The sequence below is a fragment of the Saccostrea cucullata genome, unplaced genomic scaffold (assembly GCF_032062105.1).
Source record: "Saccostrea cucullata isolate Sc308-1 unplaced genomic scaffold, CSIRO_AGI_Scuc_v1 ctg197, whole genome shotgun sequence".
Taxonomy (NCBI): Eukaryota; Metazoa; Mollusca; class Bivalvia; order Ostreida; family Ostreidae; genus Saccostrea; species Saccostrea cuccullata.
The window spans coordinates 9,545-27,190 of record NW_026938805.1 but is presented as its reverse complement, the minus strand read 5'-3'; the positions used below and the strand labels follow the sequence as shown (position 1 = coordinate 27,190).

Here is a 17,646-nt window from a genome sequence, read left to right as displayed (position 1 = left end):
AACAGTAACTGATTGAAACTTTTTAATGTTTTTATTTTTTGTATATAAAATACAAGAGTTTATCTATATTGTCTATATTTATATGCAATCATATCCCCTACAACTAGCTTGTAGCTTTTAGCTGAGTTACATCGCCTAAAGCAGTATGTTATCAACTTATATTACATTACAAACACTGTAGTTCTTTAGAAGCCCTAAGTATATATTTCCTGCATAATCTGTATATAATTATCACAAATCATATATGTTTGTTCAGTCATTATGTGTGGTATTTTGTGTCTTTATCATTATTCATACTTACATTGAACTGGAGACCATGACATCACTTGTTATCAAGCACACATGTTTTTGAACTTTGAACGTGTGGACTTTATATCTTCATCAACTGCAGAGTGTTTTATACACGTGTACAAAATGGCAGGCAGCACTGGTGTTAGTTTTAAATTGGTTATTTGTTTGTTTGCTTTATTTTATGAATGTAAGTTTAATTTTTTATTTTGTAAATTTTTTAATGTGTGAATTAAATGTGTAATTTAATTTGTTCTTGTTTTTGAAGTGCATGTATTTTTGAAGATGGTTGACCTTTTACTATAATTATTCATTATGAGTTAAAAAAGAATGGTTGAATTTTATTCCTGAGTTGTGCTTTTGGGTTGTATATATATCCATCTATTACAGAAAGTTTTGGAAAGAGTTACTCCCCCTGAAATGCGTCTCATATTTAGATTGAGTAGTCAGTACAATGTTTTCACACAGAATATTGTTGAATTTGTTACAGTGCCATGGCTGATACCAACATTTCAAATGATAGAATCAGTATTGACTATGTCTACAAAAAATTGAAGTTTGAAAGAATGGATTTTTAAAATAGAAAAATAGAATATAAATTTTAAAAAATGAGCTAAGAATATCAGTCTGTCAGAACAGCAATGAGTATTACATGTGTATGTTTAGATTATATACATTATATATATATATTTTAGATTTGGTGACTTAATAAATATATTTGATATGTACTTTTAGGTGTTTCACTCAATTTTGGACAAGGGAAAACCTACAAATATACATATGAAACAATTGTAAATTTCAATGAGGCAGTTTCATCTGGAAAATCTGTAGGATTTCAACTGACAACAGAATTTGAAATCAGAGCAGTATTCAGAGCTGGTGATACACAGCTTCTAAAAGTGCAGGTAAAGTTTTATACTGGCACAATGTACCCGATAAATCCTCCAGAAATTTTTAACAAAGCATTTTGACATATAACAGGGTATTCTCTGCATAAATGTTTAACTACTGTGTTATTTAGTATTTGTAAGATAAATTTAATTTATATAAATGACTGTTAATTGTTAAATAATATGTGCAGTTTCTTAGTCCTAATAGTACATTGTAGATGGCATACTATATTTTAAACTTCTTGAAAATTACAGATTACCACTGCATCAGTCTCCAGTTTCTCCAGACGTGATGTAAAGGGAGAATTAGTGAAGCTTCTCAAATATCCAATTTATTTTGAATACACTGATGGAGTTGTCGGAAAAATATATGCTTCGGAAGTTGAGTCAGTATTCTGTGCCAACATCAAGAAGGGACTCCTGTCATTGTTTCAACTACAGGAGACTGAGGGTCAGAGAGATGAGGTACCATACATAGCTGATATGTCATGATATAGTGACATGAACATCATTGAATGCATGAGTATTTAAAAATTTCTATTTAGCAGGGCTAAATAATAATGTTTGTCAGTTTGATGATATTTTAGTTGACAGATAAATATGATGTTTATCAAACAATCATGGAACAGTCTATAGTGATTGGTATATGGATTCCTAAATTTATTTATAAAGTATTAGAGTCCATAATTATGCTTTAAGTCAATGATCTTTTAGTATTGTAAAATACTTTATCTACAGTATTTGTATATTGAATTAGTAAGGGACTCACTGATCACTGTATTTAAACTACGTTATGCGAACAATAATTAAAACTCTGAATTATGTGATAGGTTGATGTCTCTGGAGAGTGCAGTGCCTACTATGCAGTGTCTGGGGGCAGAATCACAAAAACTAAACAGAACTGTCAGAATGTGGAGATAGCAGGAGAGTTTGTAAATGTCAATAAGGTAAAGTTATTCTGAGCACTTCTATCAGGTCATGATCTGTGTATTACTTTAACTAATGAGAGTATCTTTCTGATATACACTTCATAACAATAAGTTCCAAGTTTTGAATTGTCTGTTTTGATTTCAAAACAGAAGGACCAACTTTTTAATTCCGTTGTAAAAGTTTGAAGAGATGTTGATTATTGTAGATGTTTGGAGTATCTTCTGACAATACATTTGTGACACATTACGACACAGCTGATGGAGTCATCAAATCAGCCACTGGTTCCTCCAGACATTCCATCATCATTAACGCTAGACCACAGCTAAATGCTGCTGTTGTAGCCATGTAGGTTCCAAGGCATCTTTTCACTTCATTAATGTTATTTATATACAAAATGCATGTTGCAGTTTAAATTGCATTTTAAAAGGAAAGGAATAAAGTCAGAGGCATGAAACATATAATACACATGTAGTTTCCTTTCTTCTTTCTTATAATCAGGAAAATTAAGATAATTATTGATATGTAACAGAACTCGATAAGTTAAAAATTCATGTATGACTTGTTGCAATTTTCATTATAGACAGCGATTAAACTACATTAGTGAAGCAGTAGGTACTGCTGAAGTTGCGACAAACAGTATTCAGGATGCACTTGATTTATTATATAAAGGTATTTTTTTCTTTTTACAGTTTGATATCTTTTATTCTAAGATTTTTTTCTTTTTCTTTTATTTCTGTTGTGAAATATTAATTCATTTTCTATCTTGAAATAGATGAGCCTAAAAAATATCAAGAGATGTTATTACCAAGTGGACCAGAAGTACAGGAGTGCTTAGAAAATTGTGAAAAAGTGAGCAAATCATTGATAACTGAATAGTAGTAAATTGATCATGCATGTACAATCATTCGTTAATCACCTTAAAATTTATATCAGGTGAATGTTTAATGCTTATGTAATATATAATAAATTTATTTTATGAGGACAAGATATTCAGTTTTGAATCAGATCATCTAAGTTTAGAATTTTGTTATGATCATATTTGTAGATCTTGCTATACTTGTTATAAAATATCAAAAACAGTGCTCCCTATGATGACAATAATTTAGTTTTATTTTTATTTATTTATTTTTTTTAAATTTATTTATTTATTTTTTTGCAGCCTGTATCTATTTTACAATCTGTGAAGGAGGACTTGACGAGTGATAAACTATCAAAAATTGTCTCAGGGAAAGCTTTTCTAAAACTTCTGAGGGCATTTAGAAATTCTGGTAAATCAACAATAGAGGAAGTTTTGACACACCAGGATAGCTATTACATCGTGTAAGTAAGATATTTTCTTGTCTTCATAACATTCTTGTCAAATTATAGTATAGTATATAGCATCACGCTGTACATGTACATGAATGTATCTACATGTGTATGTTGTTTCAAAACATGCCTAACTTAATGTTCCAAGTATGGTGTGAAGAATTGAATTAACATGTTTGTTTGTTTTTTGTTTGTTTTTTGTTTGTTTTTTTTTCAAAACAATCCTCTTATTAAGAATTCAGTTGGTCACTTGGATTAAAATGAAAGTATACCAAAGTGTAAATAACCTATAATAAGTTAAAACCAGTCCATGTTACACCCTGACTGGTACAAAGGTCTTATGGATTAGAGCAGACAAGAATAATTCTCCAATATTGATGCAATTATTTTGTGTAAAGGAAAAATGCAAATTCAGAATATTGACCTTTTGTTTGATGTATATTTTTTAAAAATTTGTTATGTGTAGAAAACAGCTGATAGATGTTGGAGCAGCTACTCAGACTCCTGCAGCCCATGCATCAATGATGGAGTTAATCTCATTTATGGATGAATCTGCCATAGATTACCCAGAGAGGTTCATTTTGGCCTCAGCTTTTGCAACTCATCCTGGGGAATATCTACTAAAAGATATGCTGGTAAGACTTAAGAATAAAGACTGGGTCAAATAAATGGTACAATTTTGTTACCAAATGTTAGCTATCTAAATACAGATAGAGTAGCCTTCTCATCTTCTCGTTACCAACTACAGCCAAAGTGTATAATCCTCTCCCATTCTAGAGCTATGAGCAACTCCTATCCGTGACTTGAGAAAATGCAGATTTCCTTTTGCATATTTTCTTGTTCTTGGATACAGATGACTAATATTCAAACTTTGATATCTGGAATACTATTAAGATTGTTGTGCATATTAATAATGATGTCATATCTGGAGTTATTTCATGTATGTATATTTAATCATGAATTATATTACTTTAGGAACTTATGAAGAAGAAGGTGCCAAATGAAAATCTCAGAAAGTCAGTTGCTCTTGGCATGGGGGCAATTGTAAATTCTTTTTGTAAGCCATATGGAAATTGCTTGGATTATCATGTAAGTTTTGACATAATCATAGCTCATTTGGACATAAAAAAGATTTTCAATAACAACATGTATAAAATTCACTGGAATGTCATGTTTCTGTAATTGCATAAGGTACCTACATGTTGAAATTTGTTGTTCGTATTTCTGTATTTCTTCATTCTTGTTAATTTTTGTCAATCATGAATGCATTTGATACTAATTTAATTCTCTTATAATGATTATTTTCTTTTGTGTAGATAATTGTAGATTATGTGAATTATTTGGAATCTGAAGTAAAATCTTGTGAAGAAGAAGAGTGTAAACTACTGTATATTAGATCTGCTGGGAATTCAGGGCTCCCAAAGTTCCTGCCATTATTACTAGATCAAGCACAAAACTCAAAGAGTTCAACAGTGTCACTGACTGCCATCCAGGCCCTGAGGAGGTTACAAATTAATGCATACAGAGAGGAGGTACATATATAACAAAAGAATATTTTACCATTATTTGGCAAATTGTAGATTACTTGTAAGAAACCAGTGGTTACAGGTAACTACATTATAATAATATTGAGGAAGGCTCACAAAAATAAGATTGGTGTACCAGGTATACAGTAAAATCTAATTTTGGTTATGGTGAAATTCTTGGGACCTGTGAATTTACCAAATCTTGAATTCATTTCTCTGGGTATTTTTTTAACATGTTTGAAAAAGAATATAGAGCAAATTTCCAATATAAATATACAAATTTTCCTTCATGATCACCAAATATGTTCAAGAGGTAATAAATGCAAAACTTGGTTTTACTAAAGTTTTTTGATGAAAACAATTTCAAACTTAAATACTTATGAAAATGGTGTCAGATTAATATTTTAAATTTAACATCTGAAATTTCTTCATAAAAGAAGTATGTACATGTATTGTGATTTTTAACCTCTACTGGATGGAAAATCAGTTCCATGCATATATCCATAAATTTAAAACAGTTGAACTTCTGTATCTCAAACACCGATATCTTGAATATCATGGATATGTTGAAGTGATTTGAAAGTCCCATCCACTTATTCTTTAAGTATTTTACCCTCCATATCTCGAATCATTGGATAACAAGATTTGACTGTACATCAGAGTTCAACAGGGTTCAATGTAACCAAAAAATTTAATGAGGAATTGTGGAGAAATTTTGCTTCATCCATAAATTTGCTATATCCATGTTCTTACTAAATGAGTTTGACTGTATTCTGTTTTCACTCTTGATTTACAGATAATTCCAGTGCTGAAGTACATATTTCATCAGAATAAAAGAAATTATGATTCAAGTGTTAGAATTGCTGCTCTTGAAATTCTTCTACAAAATGGACTCTCAACAGGAGAATTGTGTAATATTGTGTTATCAGCGATGTATGATCAAACAGAATTTGAAGTTTCAACTTACCTAATTAAAAGACTACAAGACCTGTCAGAATCAGATCCAAAGTTCAGGTAAAACTAGTTACGAAAAGACACATAAAGTCATGTGAAATATATGTATAGTTCCTGCCTTTTAAATCATCATGAATAAGTCTGTGGACAAGAATCCGGATGAATTATTAAACTTTCTTATTTTGATAGATCAAGATTAAGTTCAGTGCTTGCTGATCCTAGAGTAAATAACTACTATCTTTTTGCCCAAAAAGGAAAATCAAGTGCATTCACTGGATATCTTGCAGGTTAGAAAATTTTATGTGACCTTTATATTTCCTGCAATGGTATTAACCACTTTAGGTATTGATATTTTAAAGAATTGAAATTTTTCTGAAAGTATGAAAATATAAAGTGTATTTCCAACATTTTTGGTATACATTTGGCTAAGTACATTGTTGTATATTAATTGCTATCTGATTGTGTCTTTCAGTGACTTCAGGAACAAACTGCACATATGGTTTATACCAGGAAAATACAAAGACAGGAGTCATGAAGAAAAGTGCAATGGTTGTTAATGTTTTAAACAAACTGGCGACACAACCACTATTAACGGTAATGTATTCTTCAGCAATGTCTTCTGAAAATTTTAACTGGTAATTGTACAACCAAGAATATATTTTTCAAATAAGATATCCAATTCACCTGAATTAATTTTTTTTAATCATTTAGTTTGGGATATATGCTGAGGGGATAGAGGCCCTGGTAGGGGATGCGGCGGAAGGGGAGGAGTCTGTTGAGGCCACAGCTGGGCTGTCCCTGACTATGATGGACGTCCTGCTCCGCCCCGTGGAGTTCTTCCGAGGGATGAGTGGACTGATGTCAGCTGTGTGGAATGCCCCCTCGGAACCAGTCTCAGCTCTACAGGTACAGCAATGTCCCTTTGTTACATGCTGATGCAATTTGTATGGTTTCTTTTTTTGCAGGAAAAAATATTAAAAGCAAGAAGTAATGGTATTTGTATAAATTACATCTTCTTTGTAGTTCTTTGAATAAGACACAGTGCACTATGTGAGGTTATAAGTTATGTACAATGTATTTTTTTTTTTGTATAGGGGGGTACTTCTGCTTACGTTACAGATAAATATGCAACATACTGTAAATGTATTATATTTAGCGTGTATGATATTTAGCGGAAAATGATTTTTAAACAAGTAAGCGTAGATTTGATTTAGCGCATATCTTGATGTTCTTATTCATGAATCATTGTTTAAGACATTTAGCGATGTACTTGAATTAGTGGAAGTATCTTTCCGCCAAATGCGCTAAAAAGAATACACTGCCAAATGTAATACGTTTTTTTTAATACAAGAAGACAATTTCATTTCAGGGAAATTTACTTCTGCAAGACTATTCCCATAAGATACATCTGTCCAATGGCTTGATTGTTGATGCCAGTGTTTTAGGGGTGGCTTCTATTGATCTGTCAGGAAGTATCAGCATTAGTTTGTGGTACAAAAATTCTCACTCAGTCATCACTAACAGGTAAGTTCTCTACTAAGGCATCATTTATATTCTACATAAATGCTTTTTTCTTCATATGCTCGGTACACTTTAATTTTTTTTTTTTCAATATAAAATTGCTTGATGTTATTTTTCTAACAGTGGGGCAATGGTTGTGGAAGGATCCCTTCAAATTGACTCCAGGGAACTTAGATCAGGAATAAAATTTTCAACAGAATCAGAGGCTTTTATTGACTTCCAAACTGATGTGGACTTTGCAGAGATGCCAGTCAAAATGTGTTTACAAATGAAAAGGCCTCCCATTTCAGCTAGGTATTCAAAAGATTAAAGATATATGCTTTTATAGTATTATTGGTAGATTTTTCAGTGACATGCCTCTTTGTTTCAAATCAGTGAGAGTATTCCCACACACAGAAAAAGAGCTATCTAATATGTAGTCATTATTGTTAATATACCCTGGTATAGTCATTAACTAATAGAGACATTCAAAGATTGAAAGAATCAAATTGATATTCTTAACCAAGGAAAGATGGGAAGTGTCCTATTCATGCAAGTAGTATAAATGTTTGCACATACGTCCTGACACTTCTGATGATACAAATGCTTCTTTTTTTCAGTCAATCTGTAGAAAAATTTGAAAAATCAAGATATTTAAACAAAAGATTGACAATACGAAAGAAGAAATCTACAGCTACCCCTCCAGTCTCCTACTTTATAAATGAGAAAAATTCTTATATGTGTACTACCATGGATCCTGACCAATAAGGTTTGTGATTTTTAAAAAAGTAATTATACCCACACAAACGAAGCTTAGTTGGGAGAGGGTATTTTGGATTCAGCATGTCCATCTGTCTGTCCATGTCTGTAAACTGAATTTTGTCTTAACATGTTCTCTTAGATTATTGCATGGATTTGTCCTAAAATTTGATTTGAAATGCATTATTATACCCCATGCAAACAAAATTTGAGGGTGTAAAAGAACTTGCATGTGATCTTGTCTGAGCAAGTACTTTGCAATGGAAAATCAATGGAAGCTAATACTAAGTGCAAAAACTGTTTATGTCTGGAGAATATGTCATGATAGGATCTATGGACCATTTGTTGCTATTTTTATCCCCCTTGTAAATGAAAAAGTGTAAAATGCAGGGGATGGAGGCTCCAAAATGGAGTGTCTCAAAGTGCAAGGGGTGGAGCCTTTTTAGGTCACCTGAGTCACTCAGGTGCACCTGAGTCACTCAGGTGACCTATTGCCATCCGTGTTTGTCCGTCGGCTTTCGTCGTCCGTCGTGTGTTAACATTTGAACATTTTCAGCTTCTTCTCTGAAACCGCTAAACCAATTTCAACCAAATTTTGTATACAGCATCTGTGGGTGAAGGGGAACAAAAATTGTGAATTTCATGGTCCCTGCCCCCCTGGGGCCTGAGGGGTGGGGCCAAAACCACTAAAATTAATGCAATCTTTAAAAATCATCTTCTTTTCTCCTGGATCTCAACCAAAATTGTGAAATTCATGGCCCAAGGGTCAGGGGTTTTAGTGCTAGGGCGGGGCTATATAGATTATATAGTGAAAATGCATTATTTCTTTGAAAATCTTCTTTTCTGCTCCTGGGTATTGAATAAGCTAAGTAAGTACATAGTTATGATGAGCAAGAGCCCCTCTTCCAAAATTTTGAATTTTATGGCCCCAGGGTCAGAGGTTCTGGTGTTAGGGTGGGGCTCTATTGATTATATAGTGAAAATGCATTAATTCCTCAAAAATCTTCTTTTCTGCTCCTGGGTATTAAAAAAAACTAACTAAGCACATAGTTATGATGAGCAAGAGTGCCTCTTCCTAAATTATGAATGTTATGGCCCCAGGGTCAGGGGTTCTGAAGTTAGGGCAGGGCAATATAGATTATATAGTGAAAATGCATTATTTCTTTGAAATCCTTTTCTCTGCTCCTGGGTATTAAAAAAACGAAATTAGTACAGAGTTATGATGAGCAAGAATGCCTCTTCCAAAATTGTGAATTTTATGGCCCCGGGTCAGGGGTTCTGGTGATAGGGCGGGGCACTATTGATCATATAGTGAAAATGCATTAATTCTTTGAAAATCTTCTTCTCTGCTTCTGGGTTTTAAATAAACTAACTAAGTACATAGTTATGATGAGCAAGGGTGCCTCTTTCAAAATTGTGAATTTTATGGCCCCTGTTTCGGAGGTTTTGCCATTTGGTGTAGGGGGGGGGAGGTCTTTTGATTATACAGTAAAAATACATTAATTCTTTGAAAATCTTTTCCTTTGCTCCTGGCTATTATGCTAATGATCCAAGTATATATATTTATGATGAAGAAAGGTGCATCTAGCAAAATGGTTAATTTCATGCCCCCTGGGTCAGGGGAGGGGGGTGTTACATTGTCTGAAAATAAATTAATGTCTCATTCTTACAAACATCATGGATATCAAACAGACAAGCCAATCTATCTGTTATTAGGACTTCTCAAGTTCCTCTGGGATAGCAGCATGGGACACAACTCTTACAGATGTTTCCCTTGCTCCAGGTCACTTTAATTGAGGATCTGATTTTGTTGTTTCTAGATTCTTTAAAATGACACCAATGCACTTAAGGATAATTCTAATGCTTTTACATTCAGTCTCTATTATCTTAAAAACTCAAGAGCAAAGGTCTTCCCTTTGTTGATATGTGATGGTCCTATATTGTTTCACTGTGTCCTAGCTGCTTCTCATTAACTTACATGTACTTAACAATATATTGTAAAATGGTCTACACAAGATTGAGTTTCAGCATAAAATATTTTCATTCTGTCAACTTCTATTAATTATCTTTTAATTGCTTGGATATTTTGACATTCTACCAATTTAAACAAATTAGAAATAAAAGTTGACAAATCTAATAACCAATTACTAAAATTGCATGATTCTCCACCCCTTGCATCATCTTAACATTAGAAAATCCACCTCTTGTACTTTCTGACATTTCATTTTGGAGCCTCCATCAGTCATCTTTATTTTACACAAAATCCATTTCGTTCATACTTTCTGCATTATCTGCAAACAAGTTGCTGTGAAAATGTTGGCTTGATGTAAAATGTGTAGGTAGTCTAATATTATTATATTTAACAAGGAAAAAAATGGTTTTACAAATTTTCATATTAAAGGGTATCCACCTTGTGATAATACTGTGGTAATTTATTTTGTTAGCTTCATCTAGTTTTACTATTTCTACACCTAATCAGATTGTAAGGGCTGATTTATGGAGTTTCTCAATTAGCAATTAGGGACTGAGTCACATTATCTGAATGATTAATTTTGTAAATGTCAAAGATACTAGTATCATGTAACTTTGTACAGCCTTTCTGACTCAAGCAATTCAATTTAATTTTAATGAAGATTTTGACTTTAATGACATTTTATAATTTGTTTCAGGCACACAAGCCCAAGCATCCAGTGAAAGTATGTCATATGTGTTCAAGTTGACAGCAGACACAATGCAAGACTGATCTCAGTATAATACTCACTAGTCCCAGTTATCAAATACTCTGATTTTTTATATTTTGTTTGTAAGATCAACATGGGCATCTTTTTTTTACACTTGGAAGTAAAAGATGAAAATTACGATGAGTTTTCTTCATCATAAGTACCGGTATTCAGTGAGTTTGGTTTACTGAATGAAATTCAAGAAAAGTATCAAAATTTGATTATATTTTAATGGCAATGAATTCACAACAAATAGCATGCAGAAATTGAAAATGATATAAGTACATCTTGTTTGGCACGATAGGACACTGTCTCTGGGCTTACAATTCCCTGCCTGGCTTAGAGAGACAAACTCACAATTCAATCTATATACACATAATCACATTCTATTCCTTTGGTACAAAAATGAAGTATGAAAGAAAAAACCTACACGTAACTAAATAAAGAAAAACTTAAATAATATATTACATTATCTACACCATACACAAATAAACCACAACAATGGAAATGTTTAAAGTATATGAAACCTCAAATAAAAACTATAAAACCCACAGCAAATATATACAAATAGCTCTGGTGTTTACAAAGCAAATCCTCTACAATATACAAATCAATCGTCTTCCTAATATATAAAGCTGACATATTATGTTATGTTCCCAAATTTACATACATGTCCTTCCTTATATCACAATATAACATTTTGTTTACTAAACTACTGACCCAGTTAATTATAACTAAAGTTCATTTACATACAGGACTGTTTTTTCTTCAAATTTTATTATATACTTGACATCTTGTAAATCATAGATGGACAGCAAATCACTTAGTTTCAACACAAAAGATGGATATTTGATGCACGGTTGTTAACCAAGCCTCAGCTGCCTTTGGAAGCATCTTATAATCGCTATGAATCTTGTTTTTTCCTGACAATGCTAATCAGATACTAATGTAAATGTTATACATTAACGTTTTTCTTTTTATATTGAATCCTGTACATCAGGAATGTGCAATAATCCCAGATCTCAACTTTTAAATAGCATATAGTGCATCAACAATTTTTGACAAATGTGTCAATATGTAGCCTTAAATTAGGCATAGATTTTTATGGTGAAAAATGGTTTTTCCTTTGAATTGGAAAATGAAGTAGAAAAAAGTATACAAAATATCAAAGGGTAGATTCATACTTTTACAATTTCAAAGTACAAAGTTTATTACATAATTCAATTACCATACATTATTCAAGTTCTTTTCATGAAAAATTTATAATTTTTTTTTTTTTCAAATACTTTTACATATTTAAATATTTGCAAATACCCCCGGTACTTAAATAATTGTAAATCATCAAATAGGAATATTATGTAATGCATTTTCATGGTATGTGAATTTTTCAAACCATCTGGACATATGTTGTTGATAACTTGATATGACAATTAATTTAGTCAAGTTCTAAGCAAAATGGTTATCAGAAACCTTTGTATTCTGATCCTTAATATATAAATGTCAAAAGGTATGAAAATTATTCATATATATCATATTCCATGTAAATGGCAATTCTCAAGATTGAAACAGACATTCTCACAAGGATCTTCCACATTGACAGAGGTTGCCTCCCTTAATGGGATTTTTACTACTAGTAAATTAATATGACTAGATGGATTATTGATTATATGGAACATTACATGAGAAAACAAGGAAAGTCCTAAAAGTCATTAATTAATAACTATTTTTCAAAAGTATTTTTTTTCTATTTTTTTCAATTTTAATATTTCTCATTTTTTTTTAAGATGATTGACTTTAGTTTCGATCATGTTCCCTCCTTTTAAAAAAAAATCTAAATCTAAGTTATTAACAAAGGTGTAAAATGTTAAAAAAATCCATTCAAAAAGATTTGGGGATTACTTTAAAAACATATAACATATATTTACTAAAAAATAAACCAACTCCAAAAAATGTATGGACTCGTCAATCTCACCACATACAGAGGTGTATATACTGGTGTATATATAGACTTTAATGGGGAAGTAAGAGATAGGTTATTTTGAGGAGATCGAAAGCATGTGATTTTTATGTAGTTCTCCTACAGTAGAACCCCAGACTCTTGCATTTCTCACACAGATGTTGAGGGTGGACCTTACTTTGGTCAGAAACATCCAGTCCATCAGGCATATCCAGGGGTCTCTGGAAAAGGAACAAGGAAGGGGTTAGGAACACATATATCTCCACAATTATACAAATACCAAGTACATGTAACTCTATTATTAGATATACAGTATGAATCATCTTAAAGATTAATCATTCAATCCCATATGTTGCAAAAAACTGAATTTCAAACATTTCACTTTTGAGTCACGAATGGCTTCTTTGCATTGAGCTAAGGCTGCGTACCTGTTTGTGCGGGTATACCATGATGTTACATTTGATACACGACTGTCCTGTGTTGGCCCAGCTATTGCCACTCATCCACTTCCTCTTACATTTAGGACACTTGTACTCGCCAAAACATCTCTTCTTTCCTTGGTAGGGTGTCAGTCCTTCCCCCTTTGGTCTGGCCTGTTTAAATATGATTTGCATAGTTATTTCTCAGTAAGTTAATTAGATTAGAAATTGCAAAATTAGAGGAAAATTAATTCATACATGCTGCATATCATATTATATTTATTATATTGAATTAACTCCATATATGCAAGATAGCTTGGATATTGGGGAAGGGGGGGAGGAGAGAAATTGATGCACATCTTCGCTCGGAAGACAACAAAGCCATTAAATAAGGATAATTTCCGATTTTCTCATTGCAGACTCTGTATTAATCCATTTAATATCCTACTCATATGAAAATTTATGTTGAAAGATGCATAAAACCCACAAAATCCTCTTGATGAAAACCTGAATGCCTTCAGTAATAATAAAAGCATATGTTTTGGCAGACAAAAAACATATTTGATGAACATTTATACCATGGCTCATTTGAATCACCAATAGTTCTTTGGGCAGCCTTGATGTACACAATATTCAAATAATATTTTGCTGTATTTGTGTTTTTAAGAATGCTCAGTATTTTTAATCTCAAGATTCTGATGTCCATTTAAAATTTCCTGCCATTTGTTATCTGAATAATTTGAAGACATATTTAATCAAAGGTCTTGTAATTCCTTATTGGTGCTCCCTGCACTTTGTAAATTACATTATACATGTACTGTACAAGTGGACATTTTAGAGAGATGAAAATTTAGAAATTTGTTCCTAAAAACTGGTATTTTATTTCTAGTGAAATGTAATTTTAGTGATTTTAAAATTGCAAATAAAGCACATTTAATATTTAGCAATATTCAATTCTAGCAATCTTAGCACCCTTGCAAATAATGCCGAAATTAAATCCCGCTAAAAATTATGCTTATGCTGTATACTGTGTATCACTAATTTTCATGGGGGGTTAATTATCTTTTTTTTTCGAGGTATGGAGAAACCCTTAAATACATGGACAGCTCAAAATGTAAAATTTCACATACATTACTTCTCAACACTTGTCCATCCTCAAAATCAATTCCCAACAAACCATTAATTCTTCTCAAACCTCGAAAATTTGCCTCCATGAAAATATGTGATTTTACAGTAGGTCCCTGGTCACACCAGGTACTGTATTTCTATTAATACTAAATAAAATTTATTGCAAAAGTAATACCCGCAAATGATATACTCCACATAAATAATTCACAGTAGGCCCATACCATGGAACCAAGATTTCTTTGCTTAGCGCAACATGTTTGTTTGTTTACCAAATGAAGGTTCCAAAAGGGCAACATGAAAATGTCATTTGCTTGTACAAATTCATATACACATATAATACAAGAGTTGCATGATTGAAATGCAAGACACAAGCTAATTCAGAGAATCTGTGTCCCCAGTTCAAGATAATGCATTGATAGAGGGGTGGGGGTCAATGGGGTCACTTTCAGAAGGGTGGGTGGTGTAAAAAATTTAATTGCCAAACTTGGGACTTTTTGATATATTGCCCAGATAAAAGTTTTAAACACACACACAGACCTTCACCTTAGACCTTTTGACCTCAAAATACATAAGGGTGTTCCTTAGGCCATAGGTGGTTAGGTCTTAAATTTCACTGCAAAAGCTCAAAGGCTTCTGGAGATATCACATGGAAACGAACGTGTTAAAACACAGAATTTATGACCTTGACCCTTTGACCTCTGGGTCTTCTTTAGGCCATAGGGAGTTATAATGAAAAATATTTCAAATGCTTGATGGCTTCTCGAGATATCTTATTGAAATGAAACTGTCACAGAAAGACAGATAAATGGACAGACAGACTGAAATCAATATTCCTCACTTTTAATATAAAAACTGAATTGATATACAGTTCAACATGATATCGATTAAAAGTTCAAATTCTTGAAATGATAACTTATACCAAGTTTTACGCATTTCTTACATGCAGTATGGTTTGGATTGTTTCATCAATATTGCACTTCCTTCAAACAAATGTCATGATCACCCCTGCCCCCACCCAACTACATGTATATTGCATTCATTATTAAAGAATTAAAATTAATGAATATTTAGCTTCATAATATTGGTAATTTCTCTCTTAACTAGGTGATTTTTTTTTGTGATAAGATTGGGACAGTTACATTTAAAATACAATGTACTACAGGATTAAAATGACTACCACACACAAACTCCAGAAAACTCAAGAATTCCTCTTTTATTACGATATTTTAACGAACACTTTACCAGCCTATATGCATGCACACAAAAATCATCACTTTTGTGCATCAAAAACGTGATGCTGATGTTGAGCATCAGATAACAATGTGATGATAGTTTGGTACTGTACAGTAATGAAGGTAACACTGCACTAGGAGGGTTACAGCTCTATTTTGGTTACCAGTGATAAGGCACAAACAGCTGATAGGACATGTAAGTGTGTTATAAACACACACGCTGCTGTGATGGGAAAAACATGGCAGCTCCTGATTCATACCAGCTCAAAAAATTCATATCGATATAAACATCAAAGCACCTGCTTTACCCTGGAATGTATACATTTACTAAAACAGTCGGATGACCTGTTGTCTGCAATTATTGGGGTTATTTGACAATTCAGTGTAGTAAGGGCTTCTTGACCAATTTTTTGCTAAAGTACATCTTTCCTGGAGTCTGAAGCATTAGTCTTTCTTTTGATTATGATTTTTTTTTGGGGGGGGGGGGTATTTACAGATTTCAAACTCATCATTTTTCTTTTTTGACGGTTTTAACAGACAATTTCAAATTAACAAAATTTTTAATTTTCTCCAAAAACCATTTGGAATGGGGTTCTTCTGAAACCATAGTCTGTTTTTCTCACCTGAGGGCAGTCTCTGATGAAGTGACCTTTGGTAAAACAGAGATGACAGAGGTAGGTGCTGGGTGGACGTTTATTGGGTTTTCTGTCGGTAACGGATAGCGACAGCTCGCAGAACTGATCCGCCAGCTCGTTAATGTTATCGTAACCAGCTGCAGGCAGAGCCGCTGTATAGGGGTGCTGAAAAAAGAATAAACATTTGACAGTTGGTTACGAATGTCAAATGTGCAACATTTATACATTCTTGTAATTTAATACAACATTGACTGAATTCTTTATCTTTTAGGATTTATGTGTTCCAATTTGCAACAGAGACTCGCGGTTGGGGGTGAGCTTTTACCATTTCGATTGCATGCTGAGTTTCTAGCTGCGTTACTTCTGATATAAACATTCAAAGAGGTTTGACTCTGAAACACGATATCCCTCACTAAACTCCTCACAGAGGATTACCAGCGGGGTATCCCTCTCCCACATTATAATTCTGATCTTATCTGTCATACTTCGTCCATTGCAATTTGTATAGATCTATAAAGTATTGCCTCTTGGATTCTAGACATTCTTCACATTCTGAAACGTTTTAACGACATAAAAATTGAAGTGAAAAAAATAATAAAATGGTCACTTACAGTATTGTATCCGTTGATGGGTACCGTATTCCAATCCTGGCCAAATATAGTTTGGCCATTCTTCAGAAGAGATGTGACCGTGTTGACCGTGTTTACTGTCGAAACGGGGTTAGACCAGGGGTCCGAGTAGACGCCCTGTCCCCCTTGCATGGCTCCTTGGTCAGTCAAATAAACTCCCCAATTCATCAACATTTGGGACGGATACTGTTGGTAAGTATCCATGACTGCCAAAGAGGTTCACCCTACCAAACCGATTTTTCTGCTCTCAGCTCGACAAGTGATGGATGTTGGGGGAACTATCATTCGTGTGCCCTCGATGGGGTGCCAGCGGAGTTCATCTGTCTGTATTTGGCAAAAGGGGCGGGGCATGTTTACATCGGAAAACTAGGAAGCTGTGTTTTCAAAGTGGAGATGCTTTGATGTCGTGCCGTTAATTCATTGAATATCCTGTGAAAATAAATGAATATGACGTTAGATTATTTGAAATTTACGACTTCATAGTCCGCTTCACTGGTTTTAGATGTAAAATACTTATAATTACTCGTGGAAAAGAGGAATGTGCTTGGGTCACATGTAATCTATAAACTTTAGAGACGGGAAAAGATAAGGGGGAAGGGTAGTCTATGAGCTTTTCCCATAACCATGTGAAATTCAGACACCCACACCCACCAACCACCACCTCACCCCAACCCAGAAAAAGTTCAGGTTATCAATTACAAAATCCGAGTAGCAACGCATAAAAACTAGTAAAATGTCCTCGTTAAATTTCGAACAACATAAAACTAGTTT

The 17,646-nt window shown here is 33.1% G+C and overlaps 2 protein-coding genes across 2 annotated transcripts; one reads left to right on the top strand and one right to left on the bottom strand.

Annotated features, from left to right (window-relative positions):
- The first annotated feature begins 233 nt into the window (after nt 1-233).
- Nucleotides 234-11,013, top strand: LOC134251351 (microsomal triglyceride transfer protein large subunit-like). Its single transcript, XM_062733741.1, has 19 exons — nt 234-478; nt 1,024-1,193; nt 1,434-1,643; nt 2,009-2,125; nt 2,314-2,453; nt 2,689-2,777; nt 2,881-2,957; nt 3,268-3,428; nt 3,883-4,051; nt 4,392-4,505; nt 4,733-4,948; nt 5,739-5,956; nt 6,086-6,183; nt 6,369-6,490; nt 6,608-6,802; nt 7,266-7,420; nt 7,541-7,711; nt 8,017-8,165; nt 10,825-11,013. The coding sequence occupies exons 1-18, from the start codon at nt 343-345 to the stop codon at nt 8,162-8,164; spliced, it is 2,706 nt and encodes a 901-aa protein (XP_062589725.1). The 5' UTR covers nt 234-342; the 3' UTR covers nt 8,165; nt 10,825-11,013.
- Nucleotides 11,014-11,087: 74 nt separating this feature from the next.
- LOC134251353 (zinc finger CCHC domain-containing protein 24-like) lies at nt 11,088-17,160 on the bottom strand. Its single transcript, XM_062733743.1, has 4 exons — nt 16,858-17,160; nt 16,235-16,411; nt 13,261-13,425; nt 11,088-13,053 (listed from the first exon to the last, which is right to left on the bottom strand). Exons 1-4 carry the CDS (start codon nt 17,077-17,079, stop codon nt 12,940-12,942), a joined length of 678 nt encoding a protein of 225 aa, XP_062589727.1. The 5' UTR covers nt 17,080-17,160; the 3' UTR covers nt 11,088-12,939.
- Between the last annotated feature and the right edge of the window lie 486 nt (nt 17,161-17,646).